Source organism: Lethenteron reissneri, chromosome 46, assembly GCF_015708825.2.
Source record: "Lethenteron reissneri isolate LAM-NWPU_2019-01 chromosome 46, ASM1570882v1, whole genome shotgun sequence".
Taxonomy (NCBI): Eukaryota; Metazoa; Chordata; class Hyperoartia; order Petromyzontiformes; family Petromyzontidae; genus Lethenteron; species Lethenteron reissneri.
Window position 1 is genome coordinate 8,079,828 of NC_083824.1, and position 19,717 is coordinate 8,099,544.

The window sequence follows — 19,717 nt, forward strand, 5'->3', positions numbered from 1 at the left end:
CGCCCCTCACCCCAACCCCACCCTCCCACTCCTGCCCCACCCCTCCCCATTGAGACCGCTCGTCACACCCACAAGGCATTGCGACGTTATAAACTGCACCGAAAGCTTCAGAACATCTTCTTATTCAGCATACTTTCTCAAAGATAAACCCGTAATATAATTTTTAAAATCATAAAGAATATCAATGTATAACATTCCCGTATGCAATCGTCAAGCAAATCATCGTCATATGAAAGTGATCAGTTTTTACTTCACCCCATAGTGAAGAGTGTATCAGCTACAGGGTATCATAAATACTCGGCAGTTTTTTTGTGATGTATGCCATGTTCAATCTACCGTTTGATGAATGCCACTCCATGCCGTCAGTGTGCGATCCAGCGACCCATTACAGCAGCTTGCACATGACATCTGGTGGATGTAAGTACTCTCGTGCAGGATGTTCTAATCTCGTGTCCGTGGTAGATGTTACAATACTGCTGTGTTCTTTCAATTGTTAAAAAGTGCTTCATGGATAATCGGATTCCTCCAGCCTAAAAAAAGATTACGGTTCTCATAATTCTTGACTTAAAGCTTTCGTGACTGCAGGAATTCATATTCGTTGGGTCTTTCGGTAAAGCCACGTAGACAGCTTCAAAGAAAATAACAAAGAACTACGACGTTTCGATCGCAACACGAGCGGTCGTCATCATTTTTTTTTCCTGATAACGACCGCTTTGTGTCGCGATCGAAACGTCGTAGTTTATTTTGTTTAAATCTACGTGACTTTACCGAAAGACCCAAAGAATATTCCCATAATTATCGGGCCTCCCTCCCGGGAACACCATCCATTTTTGTGACGTGCCCTGCGTTCCTTCTCGCGTGCATTGTTCTCAAATACTCTTAGGTTTTTTCGGTATAGTCACGTAGGTAAAAATAAAAATAAACAATAAAAATAATAAAATATAAATAAATAATTTTTCATTACTTACTTTATTTTTACCTACGTGACTTTACCGAAAAAACCTAAGAGTATGAATCCTTGCAGTCACGAAAGCTTCAAATCTAGAATGTTCTCAAATGTTATACTGGTAGGAACCTCCTGGTTACACCAGCCCACAAGGGACTATTGTGTCCGTCGTGCAGGGAGGGGCTGGGTGGGGAGGGGAGGGTGGGGAGGGACTGGGTGGGGGGTGGGGGGGCTGGGTGGGGAGGGGAGGGTGGGGAGGGGCTGGGTGGGGGGTGGGGGGGCTGGGTGGAGAGGGGAGGGTGGGGAGGGGCTGGGTGGGGAGGGGCTGGGTGGGGAGGGTGGGGCAGGGTGGGGGGTGGGAGGGGTGGGGCTGGGTGGGGAGGGGCTGGTCACCCCGTGGTGCCCTTATAAAACTCAACGTTTAACCTACTCACGCCGGCTTGTGCCCGCCCTCACATTCGGGCATATTTGCGGAATACACCACACCGCCGTTGACCCTGCAGGCCATTGACCGAGCAACCCAACGTTCCTACCAGCTCCCTCCGCAGGAATGTGTTTATTGTCTCGGTGCAATTCCAAAATGCCTTGCTTCCCAGTCAACATGCAACATCGGGTTCTTTGCGGACTGTAAGTACACTCTTCCGAGTGTTACTTTCGTTATAGCTGCCAAACCGAATTTATTGAAAACGCCGTTCTTTAAGCACGCTGGTTGTGATTATTTGCTGCCTCCCATTAATTATTGATCATTCTCGGTTGTCTAAAACCACCCGGACTCCTCTTCCAGACACCACTCTCGCCGCCACCATAGATCATGCTCCCTGCACCTCTATGGTGGCGAGATGTTAACTACCTCGCCTGGTATGCAGGAGGTCGTGGGTTCGATCGTGACCCTGACGCCTGTTGTATAATTGAATGTGCGGTGTCTCTCCCCATGGTGAGATGTTAACTACCTCGCCTGGTATGCAGGAGGTCGTGGGTTCGATCGTGACCTGACGCCTGTTGTATAATTTAATGTGCGGTGTCTCTCCCCATGGTGAGATGCTAACTACCTCGCCTGGTATGCAGGAGGTCGTGGGTTCGATCGTGACCGTGACGCCTGCTTTCTAATTTAATGTGCGGTGTCTCTCCCCATGGTGAGATGCTAACTACCTCGCCTGGTATGCAGGAGGTCGTGGGTTCGATCTCGACACTCACGCCTGTATAATTTAAGTGTCTCGTGTCTCTCTCCCCGTGATAGCATGGATTTTTCTGCACATCCTCCGATATTCCCTCCACATTCAGAATCAAAATCACGCGTTTCGAGTATTTGCTATAAATTCCCAAATGATAAAGCCACTTCGTTGAGCTATCATTTGTGGCCAGGTCGCTTCTGAGAAAGAGCTACGTAACTCAGTGGGCCTTACCTGGTAAAATAAAAAATTGTAACAAAAAATTGTTCCATGTCATCATTTTGATGCTGGTGACCAAAATTGTAACAGTTTAAGATTAACATGGTAAGAAAGTGTTCATGAGAGCAAGTAAAACTATGAAATAGGGGAGGTGGGGGCTAAGAGGGGACACGTTTTACCTTTCCAATCAATAGTTTGCTTTTGGTTGAATGTTATGGGAAAATGTGTAAAATATTTGTAGATAAATGTGCTGTATTTCCCCCCTCAATAAATTTGTATGTGTCTGATCACGCAGCCACTGTCTGGGAAAACGTCCATGAGTGCAATTTATTAGTAACCTTGTCTGCTATGTAAATATTTAATTTTGCTGTTTCACATGAGTGTATATTTTCTAAATATATGTCAATAGTTTATCGGGTAATGTCGTGTGTTATTCTTATTCATGGGATTCATTTTCAACGTGATTTTTGGCGATGAAGGGTTAAAGGATTTCCACCAAATACAGGTTAAAACACCGTTTAACTTTGCGTTCATACAAACGGCATAACCTATGAAAGTGTACTGCAGTACAAAGCCATAAAATGAAGCAAAACATTTATTGAACTGTAGTTGTAAAGTGCTGTACATACATTTAAAAAAAAACAAAATCCAAGACATTGCAACAAGGCAATACAAGATAAGCTACTGCGATGGCTTGCGTGCATGCAAAATCATAAAAAATACATTTCACGAATATAACAAATGGAAGTCTAACGATATTGTTAATTTCTCGAACGTGGCCCAGTTTCCGTCAGCCTGCAAATTTCAGCTGCGGACAGTGTCCTTAGCTTAACCAACTATTCTGCTGCCCTGGAATCTTGGGAGTGTATCTCTTCGTCCCCGAAACTGCGTGTGTGCGTGTTTGTCTGAAGCCATGGGCAGGTTACAGAAGCAGCAGGCATATTACTGCAAGAGGCAGATCTAAAAATTCCTAAGCAGGGTGGAAGGGCACACAATTTCAAGCATTTAAATATGGCCACTACATTATTGACATTCTTGACAATAAAATAGCGTTTTTATTTTCTCTGGGAATGATCCATCACTGATTTCTGGCTAGAATCCACCACTGATTTCTGCATGGTCATATTTTATTTTAAATTCTCGATTAATCCCTCTTCTCTCGTTCTGCACGGTGTCATTCTTGATATGTTGGTAGATAAAATGGCTCTCTGTGACGTTAATAAACACAGACTTTTCAACCGTATTTGCTTTGACACTGCCATTCGATCAATTGAGGGCGAGCTGATACGGGTGTAATGACTGGCACTTACGAAGGTTTAAAAAGCAACAAGAGCGTTTTGTTATGATTACACTGGTTTACCCAGGAAAGCCCCGCTGCGTCTCGTGTCTCTTTTTCAGGAGGGTCCTGCTGAGTTTCAGAGTAGTGAGCAAATAATTATTATGTATACGTACTCCAAATTGAGTAATTTGCTGGGTAACCTTGACAATTTTTTAAAGTTGCGCCATAGAAGCCAAGCAAATAAAAATCATATAAAAACAAAGGGAAATAAAATACAGGATATCAACGCAGCAAATGTAGGTGTTGCGCAAATGAAGTATACGTCTCGAGTAATGCCAGGTCAACTCCACCTCGGGAGTTCACAATCCAGTGGATACCTGAGCCAGTTCCACAACTGGAGCAAATGGAGGAGGGTTGGGCAAAATGGTGCCGATACTTCGGCCGTGGAGAAAAAAGACGAAAGGAATCCAATGCAAAATGTATTGCTCTAGATGTATACTGCATCTAAACTGGACCCAAAGGGTGACCGACGTAGAAGTAGAAAAACGGTTGCTCAGAAGAATACCTGATGCAGGCAGTGATAAGAAGGAAACTGCCACTATTTGGACACGTATAGGATGAACAACAGGAAGATTGAAAGTGTGTTGTTCGGAAAAATGGAAGGAACCGGAAAGAGAGGAAGACCTAACAGAGAACGGCTTGATGAAAACAATACGTGCACCACTTGAGCAGATTGGCACAAAACGAAGAGGAAAGTGGAAACAAATGGACACCTACTGGGCGATCTGCCCATGGATCGTGATGATGATGATGATGAATGCCTGGTCAAATGGCCTCCAGGTAGGAAGCAGGAACGTGCCCTCTTTGGCCGCACTTCTCCGCCATCACCCACCCGGCATCGGCGCCACCGCTCAGCACCAGGACCTGATCGCCCTCCACCACACTCAATGTCCCTGGTTCCTGCATTCAAGAGGGAGGGCGTGGGCATGTATACGTTATTACTCTGGGGCCATGGTTCCCAGTAGGAAACAAACACAGACCATGGAACAGTGTTTCCCCTTTGGTCAATGAGAATGGGTGGTGTAGTCCATTTGGCCATTGTTTTGTCATTTTTTCAGCATCATGAGACAAAGTGTCCATTAAGACACGCACAGCAGTGCAGCTCTCGCTGTTGGAGAATGGCCCACTGAAGCAAATATCACAGACCTACCTCTGAACTGCGAGGTGACCCGTGGATTGCAGACATGGTGATAATTTTTGTAGATTAATTAATTAGTACTAATCACATACCTGCATTTCCCATAAATATGCTAAATTCCTCTTGATATGCAAATTCTTTTGTCAAGGCGCCCTTCCCCCCTTCCAACCCAACCCAGCTTAAATATACGCTCCAAGCGTGGTGGTGTTTCATTCAGACGCTGTCTCCCCGACAGACCTGGTCTTCACCTGAGGACGGCTGCTTGCGTTGTGGCCGAAACGTCGTGAGAATTATTTTATTATGTTTTATTTTTATTATTTTATTACTTCCTTTCTACGTGACTTTACCGAAAGAACCAAAAAGATGAATCCCTGCAGTCACGAAAGCTTTAAATCGAAATTTAGATTATTATAATTATGATTAAAATTCGTATTTAGCCTTTAAAAGCAATGAAATCTCAATAATGTGCATGCACATGTCCATTCCTCTTGTCAATACACTGCTGGATGAGGGCCTCCCAATGCTCTGCGTGTCATGGGGCTTATTTGAACATACTTCACCATGCTGCTCAATGTGGATTGCTGAAAGAGGTGAGCATATGTGCGATAGCATAGAAATATAACACTGATGCCCACAACATTGGCAATAAAACCTGCTTTACGAGTGATAGTCAACCAACCAAACACTATACTTTTTTTAAAATTAAATATGGAACGCTTCACGAATTTGCGTGTCATCCTTGCGGAGGGGCCATGCTAATCTTCTCTGTATCGTTCCAATTTTAGTAATGTACTGCCGGAGCAAGTACCAAGCACTATCCATGTACACGCGGGGTGATTTGATCGTAGGCAACTCAACAATAACAGTTAATTCTTATAATTTTATCATAATTGTAGGTGGTGGCGTTATTCTCGTGCACCTGTGCCATGGGGAAGAAGATGACAACTTTCTCGCGGTCCTGTACGTATGTTGAACCTTCGTTCGCACCGTACGTAGCCTCCCGTGCTAATCGTGTGAAAGCACGAGTTCCATCTTCGTTCGGCGACTGAACAATGAATCACGACGGCAACAAAAACAACCTCACTGCCGGCTGTTGAGCCAATACCCAAGGTTGCCTTATGAGCCGAGATCAATGGTAGCATGGTTTGTGAAACACACACCTAGCATCACTGCAGAGATCGTCGCTAACTACGCAATGATGTCCTTTTCAAGACCAGGGGCTTGGAAACCTTTCAAAGAAGAGGAGCCATTTTTGGGGGTTTCTGCCTTTGACCAAAATAGTTCGAGAGCCGCATCACACGCAGAGCTACTCGTACACAAACACAGCAGCAGGTATACAGCAGATGACGACACATTCTGACTTAAACAAAATAGGTGATGGAATAAATTGTGTCTATTTAGTATTTTGTCCCCCTTAGTTCTCCTTTAACAATACCGTACATTTTGTTGTCACAAAGACATACCATACTGACCCGTTCCCTCTCATATGTAATAAATTGCTTATTATCTTTGCGTTAAATTACGTTTAACATTGAAGGTTTTGGTATTATTATTTTTTCTTCCAAAAACGGTTGCCCGTAAGGGGGCAGCCAAAGAGCCGCAAAGGGGAAGCCCTTGCAGCCCTTGCAGGTTTCCCACAATGCCCAGAATACCCCTTTTTTCCCGAAATCTTCTGCACAAGTGTTCGCCACCATCGACTCCTCGTGCGAGTAGATCACGAGCGTATTCACCTGCCCCGCGAATGTGTAGAGAACACGGTGGACTTGGGCATCCGGCTCGCATCTCCCGGCTATGTCAGTTATGGAGCTGTACACCACGTGCTCTGTGTGTGAAGTCACAAAAACCGGCGTCACTTCCATTACCGATCGGTCACGTGGTGGGAGAAGTACTGCTCTCCACTATCACGGGACATGGTAGAAGCTGGCTCGATGTAAGTACACCCTCAGAGGCAAGGGCAGGCGATGCTTATATATATATCACGGTGTACAGCCTGAAGAACACAGCCTAGGTCTGCACAATTGGGCCCATATCTTAGTCACGACTCGGCTCAGGCTTAGCTCTGACTCAAGTTAGCCGGCTCAAAGCCGCGCTTAAATGTCAGCCGGATCTGAGCATGGTCCCAGCCATGTTTGATGATTTCCATCAGTGAGCCTCAACCAAGCCGTGGCTGAGCCGCTCACACGTCTTTGGAAGAAACTGAGCGGCGCAAGCCAGAGCCGAGCCTTCAAACTCGGCGTGCCAATAACATTTGGATAAATTTCTGCTTGGAAAATTAAGGCGTCGTGTTTGGTTGTCATGTGGCAGTCACGGATCTGAGTTGATAAATGCATTACAATATCACAATGATAATTAATTACATTTTAATATTGTTACGACACTTTTGACGGATAGTGTTGAAATGCAAAGCCATCTAAATAATGTATGTATGTAGAACTTCTCTCGCACCGTACGTAGCCGGCCACGCTGATCGGAGGTGCGGGGGAAGGAACATGCACCCATCGAGCCCATTTGTCAATAGAGTGCTGAACGAGGGCCTCCCAATGCTGTGTGTGAGAAAGGCCACCCTTGAATGTATTACAGTTTTTGAAATGCCACTCGGAGGGTTTTTCAGAAGGTCCTCTCACAGCTGTACTCGGGCACACAGGATTGCACTGCTCGGCGAGAATTCTGAATGGCTTCTATGTCTCATGACGTGATGATGTCGATGGCACACTCAATGGGAAAAGAGATCAAGAGTATATTGTATGCAGGAAGTTAATGAATAGCCACGAACGGTTTCTCCACCTAAAAGAAAAATGTGTCTGCCAATGGGCCTTCAAGCAATGTTTTCTAGCAGCATTTGTTGAATCAGGAAAACAATGCGTCAATTCACAGTTTTTTTTTGTCATTATCCACCAAGCCGGTATAAATGATTTGTGCGAAATTTGCACTACAGTGCAACATCACCTATTCAACTAAATGGCGCCCAGAGGTATAACCGGATATGTGAAAAGTTTTAATACGTGAATGTCTATAAGAAATGCCAGTTACAACCATCATGCACAAATATGTCAGTGGACAACACCAGAGTGCAAGCTCCTTTAAACATAGGAAGGTGCGTTACTGCCCTTTAGAAGTAAATGAATGTACGCAAGATTAATATACATTCCGTGACAACGTCAGCATTGTGAACACGTGTAGAAAACAAAAGTTACTCCATGCACAAATACTGCACTTGGTGTAGGCGGTTAATTGGTTATGGCGGATAGGTGATTCGATATTCGAAGTTGTACTTCATTTCCTGTTTGGGCTTCATCGTTTTAAGTGAAGGGAGAGAGAGAGGGAAGCTCAGTCGCTACCTTTATGGAGCGTACTCTTGTGTTTTTCTTTCGGAGAGTTCATGGCAATAGGAGAGTTCCTGGCAAATCCGTCAAACAGTGGCGGAAACATAGCAGCACACAAACACATCAGCGTCAATCGGCAGTAGCACTCACTGGGATAATGTAACAATAACAATATTGTCCTTAATTTACCCAAGAAAGCCCGAGTCTCAGAATTCACTTCAGCCAACAAAAATTAATTTTTGCTGTGATTTTCCCACATGATGATGATTGCTTGTGTTGCGCCCGAAACGTCGTGATTTATTTTATTTTCTACCTACGTGATTTTACCGAAATAACCAAAGAGTATGGATTCCTGCAGTCACGAAAGCTTCAAATCTAGATTGTACCGCAGGGTGTTCAGCATGATGTGCTTTGTTTAGCGCGTGCTGGGGAGCCTCTTTAGTAGAAGCCTCCCAACAAGTTGAAATGAGCTCAGTTCAGAAGGGTGACTACTAACGGGAAACACAACGGGGAGCTATGCAACAGAACTTACACAGCATTTCTCAGAACCATTTTCAGCAGGGTCCTGCATAGGGAAGTTGGACTGATGACATTGCTGAGTGTTTCGCATCTAGGAGGAAACCACAGTGACCAGAGAAACCCCAAGCGTAGGATGGAGTCGCACCCAAAGCCACGCAAATATCGTTTCATGGTTCTGAACGACGGTCACCTGACCACTTTGGAGCCTAAGCTTCCAACAGCTGGTATTCCTGGGCAGTCTCCCATCGAAGTGCCAACAGGGCTTCAATTCTGCTTAGCTTCTAAGGGGCCGTTCATAAATGACGTCACGCGATTTTTGACGATTTTTGACCCCCCCCGCCTCGTCACACGGCGTCACAAAAAGTCAGACCCCCCCCCTCAAATATGACGTCACAAAGCTCTGCCCCCCCCCCCCCCCCCACAAAACCATATTTCCATTTTGAAAATTAAACATGCTTCATATCGCTTAAAACTATTGTCATTGTAGTGCATATTTAATGTGGCGGTGCACTCTGGTGTTGTAGGAGTGTTGTTATAACAATTAGTGTTGTTATAACAATGATATATTTATTTAAAGTTGCACATTTTTACGTGACGTCACATTTCTCACCCCCCCCCCCCCCGTCACACATCGTCACAAATGTCTTCCCCCCCCCACAGGTGCGTGACGTCATTTATGGACGGCCCCTAAGGTCCGTCACCGGGCACGGTGATTTGGTCACATGCCGTCAGAGGTCGCAACCGGGTACTCGATACCCGTACCCTACCCGATACCCGGCTACCCGTACCCAGCCGGGTACGGGTACCCGTTTGCGACCCTGGTGCGGCCGGGTACGGGTATGGGTAGACCGTGAGTCACTGGTGAGTAACTGTTTGTCACTCATCTCCCAACGTCTTGTCTCTTCTCACAATTCAAGTTCCTAGAATCAACCCACCCGCGCCGGGTACGGGTAAGGAATCAAAACCCGTTTGCGACGTCTGCATGCCGTACTGGGCCACGTCCCAATCTGTTCACTCCGTGTCACTCGTGCCAATGTCACAATGACACTGAGTGCTCATATTACAAAAGGTCAGTCAGTGCCTCTGTCGCATTATTCCAATAACTACACGCCATACGTGGATTGAAGCGATCACTCTGTGAAGCCAGGATAACACTTTTGGCATGAGAGTAGAGAGGCAGCAGAGTGCGTGGACGGGAGTAGAATAAGAACTGATTTGAAGCTTTCGTGACTGCAGGAATCCATACTCTTTGGTTCTTTCGGTAAAGTCACGTAGGTAGAAAATAAATCACGACGTTTCGGGCGCAACACACACCTGATGACGGACGCTTGTGTTGCGCCCGAAACGTCGTGATTTATTTTATTTTATACCTACGTGACTTTACCGAAAGAACCACAGAGTATAGAATAAGAACTACTAGACATCTGTGAGAAAGAGCTTCATAGCTCATAAGATTTCTCCAGGATAAATAAAGATTCTGAAGATGAAAAGGGAGCGGTAGGCGAGCGCCTGGCAGGGGGGCAGAGTGAGGAGAGAAGGCAGAGTTAGACAACGATGAGTTGAGTCTTTGTAATAAGTAAAAAAAAAATTTAAACACGCTTTTATGAAATGTACTAGTAATGGAAGAACTCCACGACTCCAGGAAGTGGCCCCGAAGCTTGCCATAACGTAAGGGACCGTGGCCAATTAATTACAGCCAACGTCAGTTTATTGTGGACAATTAGACCCAAGCCAAAACATAACATATGAAAATTTTTTTTACGAATATTTAATTTTTTATTTTATGATATAATATAGTATTGTCATCAGTATGACATAAATATACCAAGTTTGCAGTCGATACGACATTGGGAAGTGGGTTAAAATTGAGTTGCAAGATTTGAGGATACATAAACGACAACAGACAGAGTGAGTTAAATGAAAGCGTGTACAAACAGCTGATCCATACTCCTGATGACGGATGCTTGTGTTGCGCCCGAAACGTCATGATTTAAGTTTAGTTATTTTCACTTTATTCAAAAAAAATTTATTTTTATAAAAAAAAACATTTATTTTCACCTACGTGACTTTACCGAAAGAACCAAAGAGTATGTATCCTTGCAGTCACGAAAACTTCAAATCTAGAACAGCTGATCGGTGGACGCGCACAAAACACAAACAAACGTCCGGCGATTGCCTGCGACGCGAACGCCGGCGGTGAAGCTGACCTGCGTTTCGCGTTGGGGGTGCCTTGACTGCACGTGTCCAGAGCGAACATGCTGTTATCCCTGATCTTCATGTAATAGTTCTCATACACGATGGGAGCTGCGCACACACAAAGACAAAGATACTCCATGTAGCCTTAACAGACTGTGGGGGCAAGTGCTGTTAGCGAGCACCTATTGAAGCAAGCACGGCACACAAGGTGGGTGGGTGGCCAGCACCACGCCCGGCCGTCTTTGTCTCCCCTGTGGAAATGCTTACACACCGCACCAAGTACTCATTTGAGGCTGAGTAGACCTAGGGGAGGCCCAGGACCGGTTCAGATAATAGTCACTGGGGTTGGCCGTGAACTGGAATCGCACTGGGGTCCCTGGATTCGTAGCGCAGTCGCTAACTGCAAAGCTACCGGTCCCCACACACACACATATACGCGCACACTCATACAGCACGGTCCACTCAGGGATGTGCTACCCCTATACTACCACACACTCTGTACTGTCTGCCTAACGAATAATACAATTCATAACGCGCGCAATGTTGCGGACCGAAGACGCATTGCTGAGGCATGGAGCAGATCTCAGCGTCAGGGAGACTTGGTGATTAAATGTCGAGTTGAAGAAATGCGCCTCTTCGATGGTTTGTGAACGGAGAAAACGATTGATCGTTACCGACGTGAAGGGGGATGACGTTCCAGATGACGGGGGGAGGGGGGCTGCGACGAGAAGCAAACGAAAGTCCTTGTCCTGGGAGCTTCAAGGAGGTTCTGCGACGCACTTCGAATGTGTCTACGGTCAACTGAAGGCGTCAGCAGGGAACTTCGCTACGGTGGGTAGCCGGATTTTAGGGCGCGGTAGCAGAGGCAAGCGATCTTGAAGGTAATTCTGGTCGTAATGGGCAGCCAAGGAAGGGCACATTGATGTATATACCTCTAGGGTCAATGCATTGTTCAAGACCTCGAGGGTTGAAAACTTTCGGGGTTTGGCCTGGAGGGTGCGGGAATTGGCATCCGTGCTCTTAGTTCTTTTGGCAAAGTCACGTAGGTAAAACATTTAATTACAATTAATAAAAACAAAACAATAAAATCACGACGTTTCGGAGGCAACACAAGTCTCCGTCATCAGGTGGGACCGTCACAGCCAGATTTGCTGAAAATCAGCCAGATTAGCTGAAAATCTGGCTGTGACGGTCCCACCTGATGACGGAGACTTGTGTTTCCTTCGAAACGTTGTGATTTTATTGTTTTATTTTTTACCTACGTGACTTTACCGAAAGAACTAAGAGTATGAATCCTTGCAGTCACGAAAGCTTCAAATCTAGAATTGGCATCCGTGGTTGGGGGTTGGCAGGAATTGATTTTCGTACGGTATCGTGTTGAACGTTATTGCACTGCACAGTTTTGATGGACCCAGCGCTAACTGAGGAATGCGTCCGTGTTTGGTTTTCAGTGGGAAAAGATTGGCGAGCCGACGCATCTCCGTTGCGGTGTCTTAACATGTGCTCGCCATGAGACACTCTTTCAATCCAATTGTACACGGAGAAAAATGCGAGCATAAAAGTGAATAATCCAGTCCGTATATGACCATTTATAGAGCACAAAGAACGTATACTGGTAGGAGCCTCCTGGTTACACGAGCCCATAGGAGATTATTGTGTCCGTCCGTCGTGCAGGGAGGGGCTGGGTGGGTAGGGAGGGGCTGGGTGGGGAGGGGAGGGTGGGGAGGGGAGGGTGGGGAGGGGCTGGGTGGGGAGGGTGGGGCTGGGTGGGGAGGGGCTGGGTGGGGAGGGTGGGGAGGGGCTGGGTGAGGAGGGTGGGGAGGGGCTGGGTGGGGAGGGTGGGGCTGGGTGGGGGGTGGGAGGGGTGGGGCTGGGCTGGGTGGGGAGGGGCTGGTCACCCCGTGGTGCCCTTATAAAACTCAACGTTTAACCTACTCACGCCGGCTTGTGCCCGCTCTCACAGTCGGGCATATTTGCGGAATACACCACGCCGCCATTGACCCTGGCCATTGACCGAGCAACCCAACGTTCTTACCAGCTCCCTCTGCAGGAATGTGTTAATCATTGAATTTATTGCGCGCCGTATGTAGCCAATCGTGCTAATCGGACATGTACACGTGGCCTTTTTGAGAGAAACCAGTGGGGGTCGCTATAATTATTCGCAGCAGCATGTCTGAACTTTGTCGAGATCCAAACTGCAGTAACTGTACCAAGTTTATTTGAGTCCCAATTGTATTTTTAGTTTCTAGTCTATTTTGGTTTTCTGACGTCTTATTAATACGCACTCGTGCTGTTAAAGTATACACACAGCGGTGTGTTAAACATGTTTCATAGTGTACAATGTTAGCGCTGGAGCCAAGGAGCTGGGACACTCGGGATAATTTGTAACTTTTTATCTACTATTTTAAACTATCAATATTTACTCTAAATTTACTATTTTTATATTTAAAATGTTTGCTCTTTATTTCCTATTTTTTTACTTTCAATGTTTAATCTTCATTTACTATTTTTATTTTTAAATGTTGACTTTTTTTTTTCAATGTTTACTCTCCTATTCTTAGGTTTTTCGGTAAAGTCACGTAGGTAAAAAAAAAATCTAAATTAATAAAAGTAAAATAAAGTAAAAATCACGACGTTTCGGAGGGAACACAAGCTTCCGTTTTCAGGTGGAACCGTCACAGCCCGACAGCTGTATCAAGTAAATGCGAGATTACAGGAGATACCACTCCGTATATATAATGGTTGAGGGGGGGAAAGGGCCAGGAATGGCCCACTTTTTATTATTATAGTAAGGTGCGGCTTGAGACTATGAATAGAAACGTCGTGATTTTAATTTAACTTAACTTTTATTAATTTAGATTTTTTATCTACGTGACTTTACCGAAAAACCTAAAAATATGAATCCTTGCAGTCACGAAAGCTTCAAATCTAGAATGTTTACTCTCCATTGATTGTTTTTTTTACTTTAAAAACCAGGGGACTGAATAAATATAAGAACCGTGGTCACTGCAAGTGACCGACATCGCACCGGACCACGTTTTAAGAGCCTCACTATTCAGTGTCAACACCAAAGGTTCCAACAGCCGAGAAAAAGGAACTCATCGATGATCCCCAAGAGTAGAGGGAGAGATATTCTGTGGTTCTTTCGGTAAAGTGAGGTCGATAGAAAATAATAAAAAATAGAGTCAATAAAAATAATTAAAACAAAAAAAACACGAATGTAGACCTAAGCCTGTTTCATAATCGGAGTGAGTGTACTGACAGTCTATAATGTAAACTGTAGCCCGGTTATTCAGTTTTGTGAGTGTACTGGCAGTCTGTAATGTAGACTGTAGCCTGGTTCTTAATCTCGGTGAGCGTACTGACAGTCTATAATGTAGACTGTAACCTGGTTAACCAGGCTACAGTTTACATTATATGCTCACCGATGTTAAGAACCAGGCTACAGTCTACATTATAGACTGCCAGTACGCTCACCGATGTTAAGAACCAGGCTACAGTCTACATTATATACTACCAGTACGCTCACCAATGTTAAGAACCAGGCTACAGTCTACATTATAGACTACCAGTACGCTCACCGATGTTAAGAACCAGGCTAAAGTCTACATTATAGACTACCAGTACGCTCACCGAGATTAAGAACCAGGCTACAGTCTACATTATAGACTACCAGTACGCTCACCGATGTTAAGAACCAGGCTAAAGTCTACATTATATACTACCAGTACGCTCACCGATGTTAAGAACCAGGCTACAGTCTACATTATAGACTACCAGTACGCTCACCGATGTTAAGAACCAGGCTACAGTCTACATTATAGACTACCAGTACGCTCACCGATGTTAAGAACCAGGCTAAAGTCTACATTATAGACTACCAGTACGCTCACCGAGATTAAGAACCAGGCTACAGTCTACATTATAGACTACCAGTACGCTCACCGAGATTAAGAACCAGGCGACAGTCTACATTATAGACTACCAGTACGCTCACCGCTGTTAAGAACCAGGCTACAGTCTACATTATAGACTACCAGTACGCTCACCGATGTTAAGATCCCAGGCTACAGTCTACATTATAGACTGCCAGTACACTCACTCCGATTAAGAACCAGGCGACAGTCGAAATTAGTGTTTATTTGGTTTTTATTATTATTTTATTTCTTTAATTCAAATTTTTTTCTATCTACGTGACTTTGCCGAAAGAATAAAAGAATATGAATTCCAGCAGTCACGAAAGTTTTAAGTCAAAATTTTGAAACTTTCACAAGCCACATCCTGCACGCCTCCCTTGCGTGTATTTTTTTTGTTAAAACCCACTGAGAAGCGAACTGCCTCATCTCTATTTTGCCCCCCCCACCCAGTCCCCACCCCCCCACCCAGCCCCCACCCCCCCACCCAGGCCCCCCACCCAGCCCCCACCCAGCCCCCACCAACCCCCACACCCCCCCCCCAAAATCCCATCCTTGTCAAACTGTGACATCACCCATTATGCCTGTGACCTAACAAAGGCCCCCCTCCCACTCTCTCAAGTCAACGGAGGGTCGAGACCACCAGGTCAACCGAGGGTGTCCATAGTCAGCTGTGAAGGGTGCTCGCTAACAGCACTTGCCCCTACAGTCTGTTAAGGCTATACGGGGGATCTTTATCTGGTGGGGAGCGGTGGTGTAGCGGTTAGCGCGCTGCGCTATGAACCCGGCGACTCGGGTTCGATTTCCGCTCATGGCCAACACTAGTGGCGATTATCTGAACCGGTCCTGGGCCTCCCATAGGTCGACTCAGCCTCAAATGTGTAAACATCGCCACTGGGGAGACGAAGGCGGCCGGGCGTGGTGTTGGACACTCACCCCCTCGTGTGCCATGCTGGCCTTTAAAGGTGCTCGCTAACAGGTGTGCGTGTGTGTGCGTGCGTGTGTGCGTGCGTGTGTGTGCGTGCGTGTGTGTATGCGCGCGTGTGTGTATGCGCGTGTGTGTGCGCGTGTGTGTGCGCGCGTGTGTGTATGCGCGCGTGTGTGCGCGTGTGTGCGTGTGTGTGCGCGTGTGTGTGCGTGCGTGTGCATGTGAGCATGGTAGGGCTACCCGGGCGATCGGAGCCCGTCTGCTTGAGCTGGACAAAATAGTCGATCTCAGCCTGGAGGTCACACTGCTCCAGGACTTTTCTCACGCCTTCGTAAATCTGCGAGAGAGAGAGAGAGAAACAACTATTTGAGAGCTATTGCCACTGCGCTAATTAGTCAGACACGAGACGATCCACCTCTCACGATTCACGATAATTAGGTGTAACTAGTGTGGGGGCAGGGGTGCCTTAAGCCCCCCACCCCACACCCCCTGTGGCCAAAGCTACGAGTTGGGGCCCCCTTGACAACCACCGTGGCTGCATTTTGCGTAGACGGAGCGCCCCCCCCCGACAGCGTTAAATGTTCGAGACCGTGAGCATAACGACGATGTTATTGGACAAGAGGATACAGTAAAGGAAAAAAAGTATTTGATCCCCTGCTGATTTTGTACGTTTGCCCACTGACAAAGAAATGATCAGTCGATAATTTTAATGGTAGGTTTATTTGAACAGTGAGAGACAGAATAACAACAACAAAAAATCCAGAAAAACGCAGTCACTACACCACTGATAATGTAGTTACTACGTCACTGATGACACAGCTACTACGTCACTGATAATGTAGCTACTACGTCACTGATGATGCAGCTACTACGTCACTGATAATGTAGCTACTACGTCACTGACGACGCAGCTACTACGTCACTGACGAGGGCTCACGCCAACTCACCTCGTCGTCCTGCACGCACTGCTGGGACAGCTGGTTGGTGTGGATCCACATGGAGTTGCGCAGGACATTGACCCTCTGAAACTCCTGCTGCTCAAAGCCCTGCGGATGCAGCAGCAGCGGCAGCAGTAGTAGAGTCGGCATTAGAGAGCTGCTGATGTGAGTGGCTGTGTGCGCAACTGTAAACGACTGCAGTGAGTGACTGCAATGACTGTGAATGGCTGGAGTGACTGTGTGAGTGATGCGAGTGAATGGCTGGAGAGGCGGAATTGTTCTTGAGAGTGAGTGGCGCGAGAGACGGGAGTTCCCGTGCGAGTGGTTGCAGCGAGCGATTGGTCTAAATTGACCGTCGATCGGTGTTCTTCACTCTTTTTCAGAGGCGGGGCGAGGGAGGGGCAGAGGTCGCAACCGGGTACCCGATACCCGGTACCCGTTTGCGACCCTGGTGCGGCCGGGTACGGGTAGACCGTGAGTCACTGGTGAGTAACTGTCACTCATTTCCCAACGTCTTGTCTCTTCTCACAATTCAAGTTCCTAGAATCAACCCACCCACGCCTGCAACATGGCTTCATCCCAGAGGTCGCAATCAGGTATCCGATACCCGTACGCTACCCGTACCCGGCCGGGTACGGGTAGGGTACCGGTACGGTCGGGTACGGGTACCCGTTTTCGACCCTGGTGCGGCCGGGTACGGGTACGGGTAAGGAATCAAAACCCGTTTGCGACCTCTGGGGAGGGGACACTTTTGCCGATAAGACATCGTCGGTGTGAGGGCTGCCACACCATTTGAAACCAATGGGGGTTTGACAGCAGCACGATGGTGATGATGATGGGGGAGTGTTTTCACATCTGCTGTGTATTGTCAGGGGCCGAACTAACGGCCACCAAGGGGCCGTTAGTGGCCCGCGTGCCTTGCAATAAAGATCACTGCCATGAGTGGGGGCCTTGCCCACTCACCTCGCATGCGTTCACGTGCTCACTCTCCCAGTCTCTCCGCAAGGCCTCCAGGTTGTCCACAAGCTGCTGGTACTGCCTGTCTGTGGTACAGCATTAGCATTGTTATCTACAAACGCAATCGGATGCGATGAGGGTTCTGCATCGGACGGGTCAAGGATCCTGTAATATAATAATAATCATACATTATTTACCCGTGCAAGTCAAACTCCAAAGGCTCTCTGTCAGGTGGATCCTGGATATTTGGGCCAACACCAATTACCCATGAAGCAAGCAGAGCCGGATTAAGCTAGTGCGGGGCTTGTCGCATATGTTATAAAGGGGCCCTAAATTGAATAAAAACATAAATATGAAAACACACATTTTTAACATGCATAGAAAAGTAATTGTATTTTTTTATTTGCTATACAGCCAGATAATACGACAAATCGCTCACCTTAAACACCCAGTCGTTCATAAAAGCTGAAGGCAGTATAGTACTATTGTAATAGAGCAAGTGCAGAATCACTGAACCGGAATTGATAGCTTGAAAGCATTTAGCGCGGGGCCCTTGAAAGTGCGGGGCCTGTAGCTACATATGTAGCTACTTTTGCTACGAAGATAATCCGGCATTGGAAGCACGGCTTCTGTAATGGATAAGACGAGAGTTCTGGTTTGGATCAAACAAAGAAAGTTTTTTTTTCCACATGAGACAAGGGTTCCGTATTAGATGAGATGAAAATTCTGCATCGGATGAGATCAGTGATGGGACAAGATGAGGGCTCTGTGTCAGAAGAGTCAAGGGTCACCTCTTGAATTCGACAAGCGCTGTGTATTGGATGAGACAAAGCGTTTTGCATATCGGATTAGGCGAAAGTTCTGTGCCAGGTGAGACTCGCTGCTGCTACATGCAGCACTAGGCATTCGTTTTGGTGGATGCCAACTGATTGGTGTGAAGTCGAAAGCGGACCGCTCGCGGATTGAACAACTTGGGCGCCATCTCTGGGCATTACCAGCCTCGTGCGCTGCCTCCCGCGTCTGAAGACCCTTCGCCTTCACCTGAAACCACAAATCACACGCAGAGTCACAAAGGCACTTGGCATAACACACACAACCGTGAGGATCAACGTTGACACTCATTGGCCGACACAACATCTTAATCCAGTGGTTTTTGACCTTTACTGCAGCCTCGCCAATTATCTACTACTGAAGTAGTAGATAATTGGCGCGTTTTGATCAAGTGTCGGCTGGTGGTGGTTTAGCGACACGTTAATATTATTTACGTGATATAACCCACCAAGAAAATAATATACATTTGGCGACGTTTCGGGGCTGACCCTCACAGCTTCAATGCGCAATTGAAAGGGCGGGGGGAGGAGCGGGGGTTGCCAAAACATGACATTCTTCACAAAGAGCCCCCAAAGAGCCACCGTCACCACCACGGGTCACCCAATACCGCCGGATACCGTGGCACTGGGAATTCCGGCTGCCCTGGTGTCCCCAGAACCAGGGGCGGTTTCTTCATTAGGGCGATTGGGCGACGCACCACCAATGTCATTCAACCACAGAGTCACGCTAGCCGTCACTGTGCCTCTGGATATAGTCCAATCAGCGTCATGTCACGTTCTGTGGAGTACCGCCTCTTTTTGGGCGATTTCACTCCGGCTGAGAATCGCCCCGAGTGGCCCCATAGACTTACATTCAAAGATGTTTTTTTTCGAACGGGGGGCGCTGCAATGCATTCTCTATGGCTTCCGGGAGGGCTCGCACTAACGTGCTTACGTCATCATACGTAAGCACGTTTCATCCAACAATATAATTTGTGGCCACCTAGTGGAATCTTTAATTAAAGAAACTTGAGTGGATTGTATTAATAGTGAGTATAGAAACATACAAGATGTATTGTAAGAGTCACTTTATTTTTCATTAATATTAAAGAAGTGAAGTTGCCTTTACATGCTTAAGCTGTTAATTTATCCATTGCATGGGTGGACCTTATCCTTATCAATCATCCAGACATTTGCCCCCCCTGAGAGATTTTGCAGGAGCCGCCACTGCCCAGAACCATCTTATAGTGTGAGTGTCTGAGTATGTGTGAGAGTGAGAGAGTGTGTGAGTATCTGAGTGTGTGTGTTAAAGTGTCTGAGTG

The 19,717-nt window shown here is 46.6% G+C and overlaps 1 protein-coding gene and 1 non-coding gene across 4 annotated transcripts in view; both read right to left on the reverse strand.

Moving 5' to 3' along the window:
- Positions 1-2,981: 2,981 nt before the first annotated feature.
- The window catches only part of PSTPIP1 (proline-serine-threonine phosphatase interacting protein 1), a 31,095-nt gene continuing 14,359 nt past the window's right edge, over positions 2,982-19,717 (reverse strand). For 2 of the 3 annotated variants that reach the window (XM_061570844.1, XM_061570842.1), the window contains 7 exons: positions 18,582-18,627; positions 17,593-17,672; positions 16,639-16,737; positions 15,932-16,028; positions 10,861-10,957; positions 8,150-8,208; positions 2,982-4,573 (listed from right to left, as the gene is read on the reverse strand). In XM_061570844.1, coding sequence (XP_061426828.1) covers positions 4,212-4,573; positions 8,150-8,208; positions 10,861-10,957; positions 15,932-16,028; positions 16,639-16,737; positions 17,593-17,672; positions 18,582-18,627 — 840 coding nt within the window. In that variant the 3' untranslated portion in view covers positions 2,982-4,211. Of the gene's footprint in view, positions 4,574-6,541; positions 6,634-8,149; positions 8,209-10,860; positions 10,958-15,931; positions 16,029-16,638; positions 16,738-17,592; positions 17,673-18,581; positions 18,628-19,717 lie in introns of all 3 variants that reach the window. The other variant, XM_061570843.1, reaches the window with a different exon arrangement.
- Positions 5,514-5,618, reverse strand: LOC133354309 (U6 spliceosomal RNA). Its single transcript, XR_009756568.1, has one exon. It is a non-coding gene; the product is annotated as a U6 spliceosomal RNA (small nuclear RNA).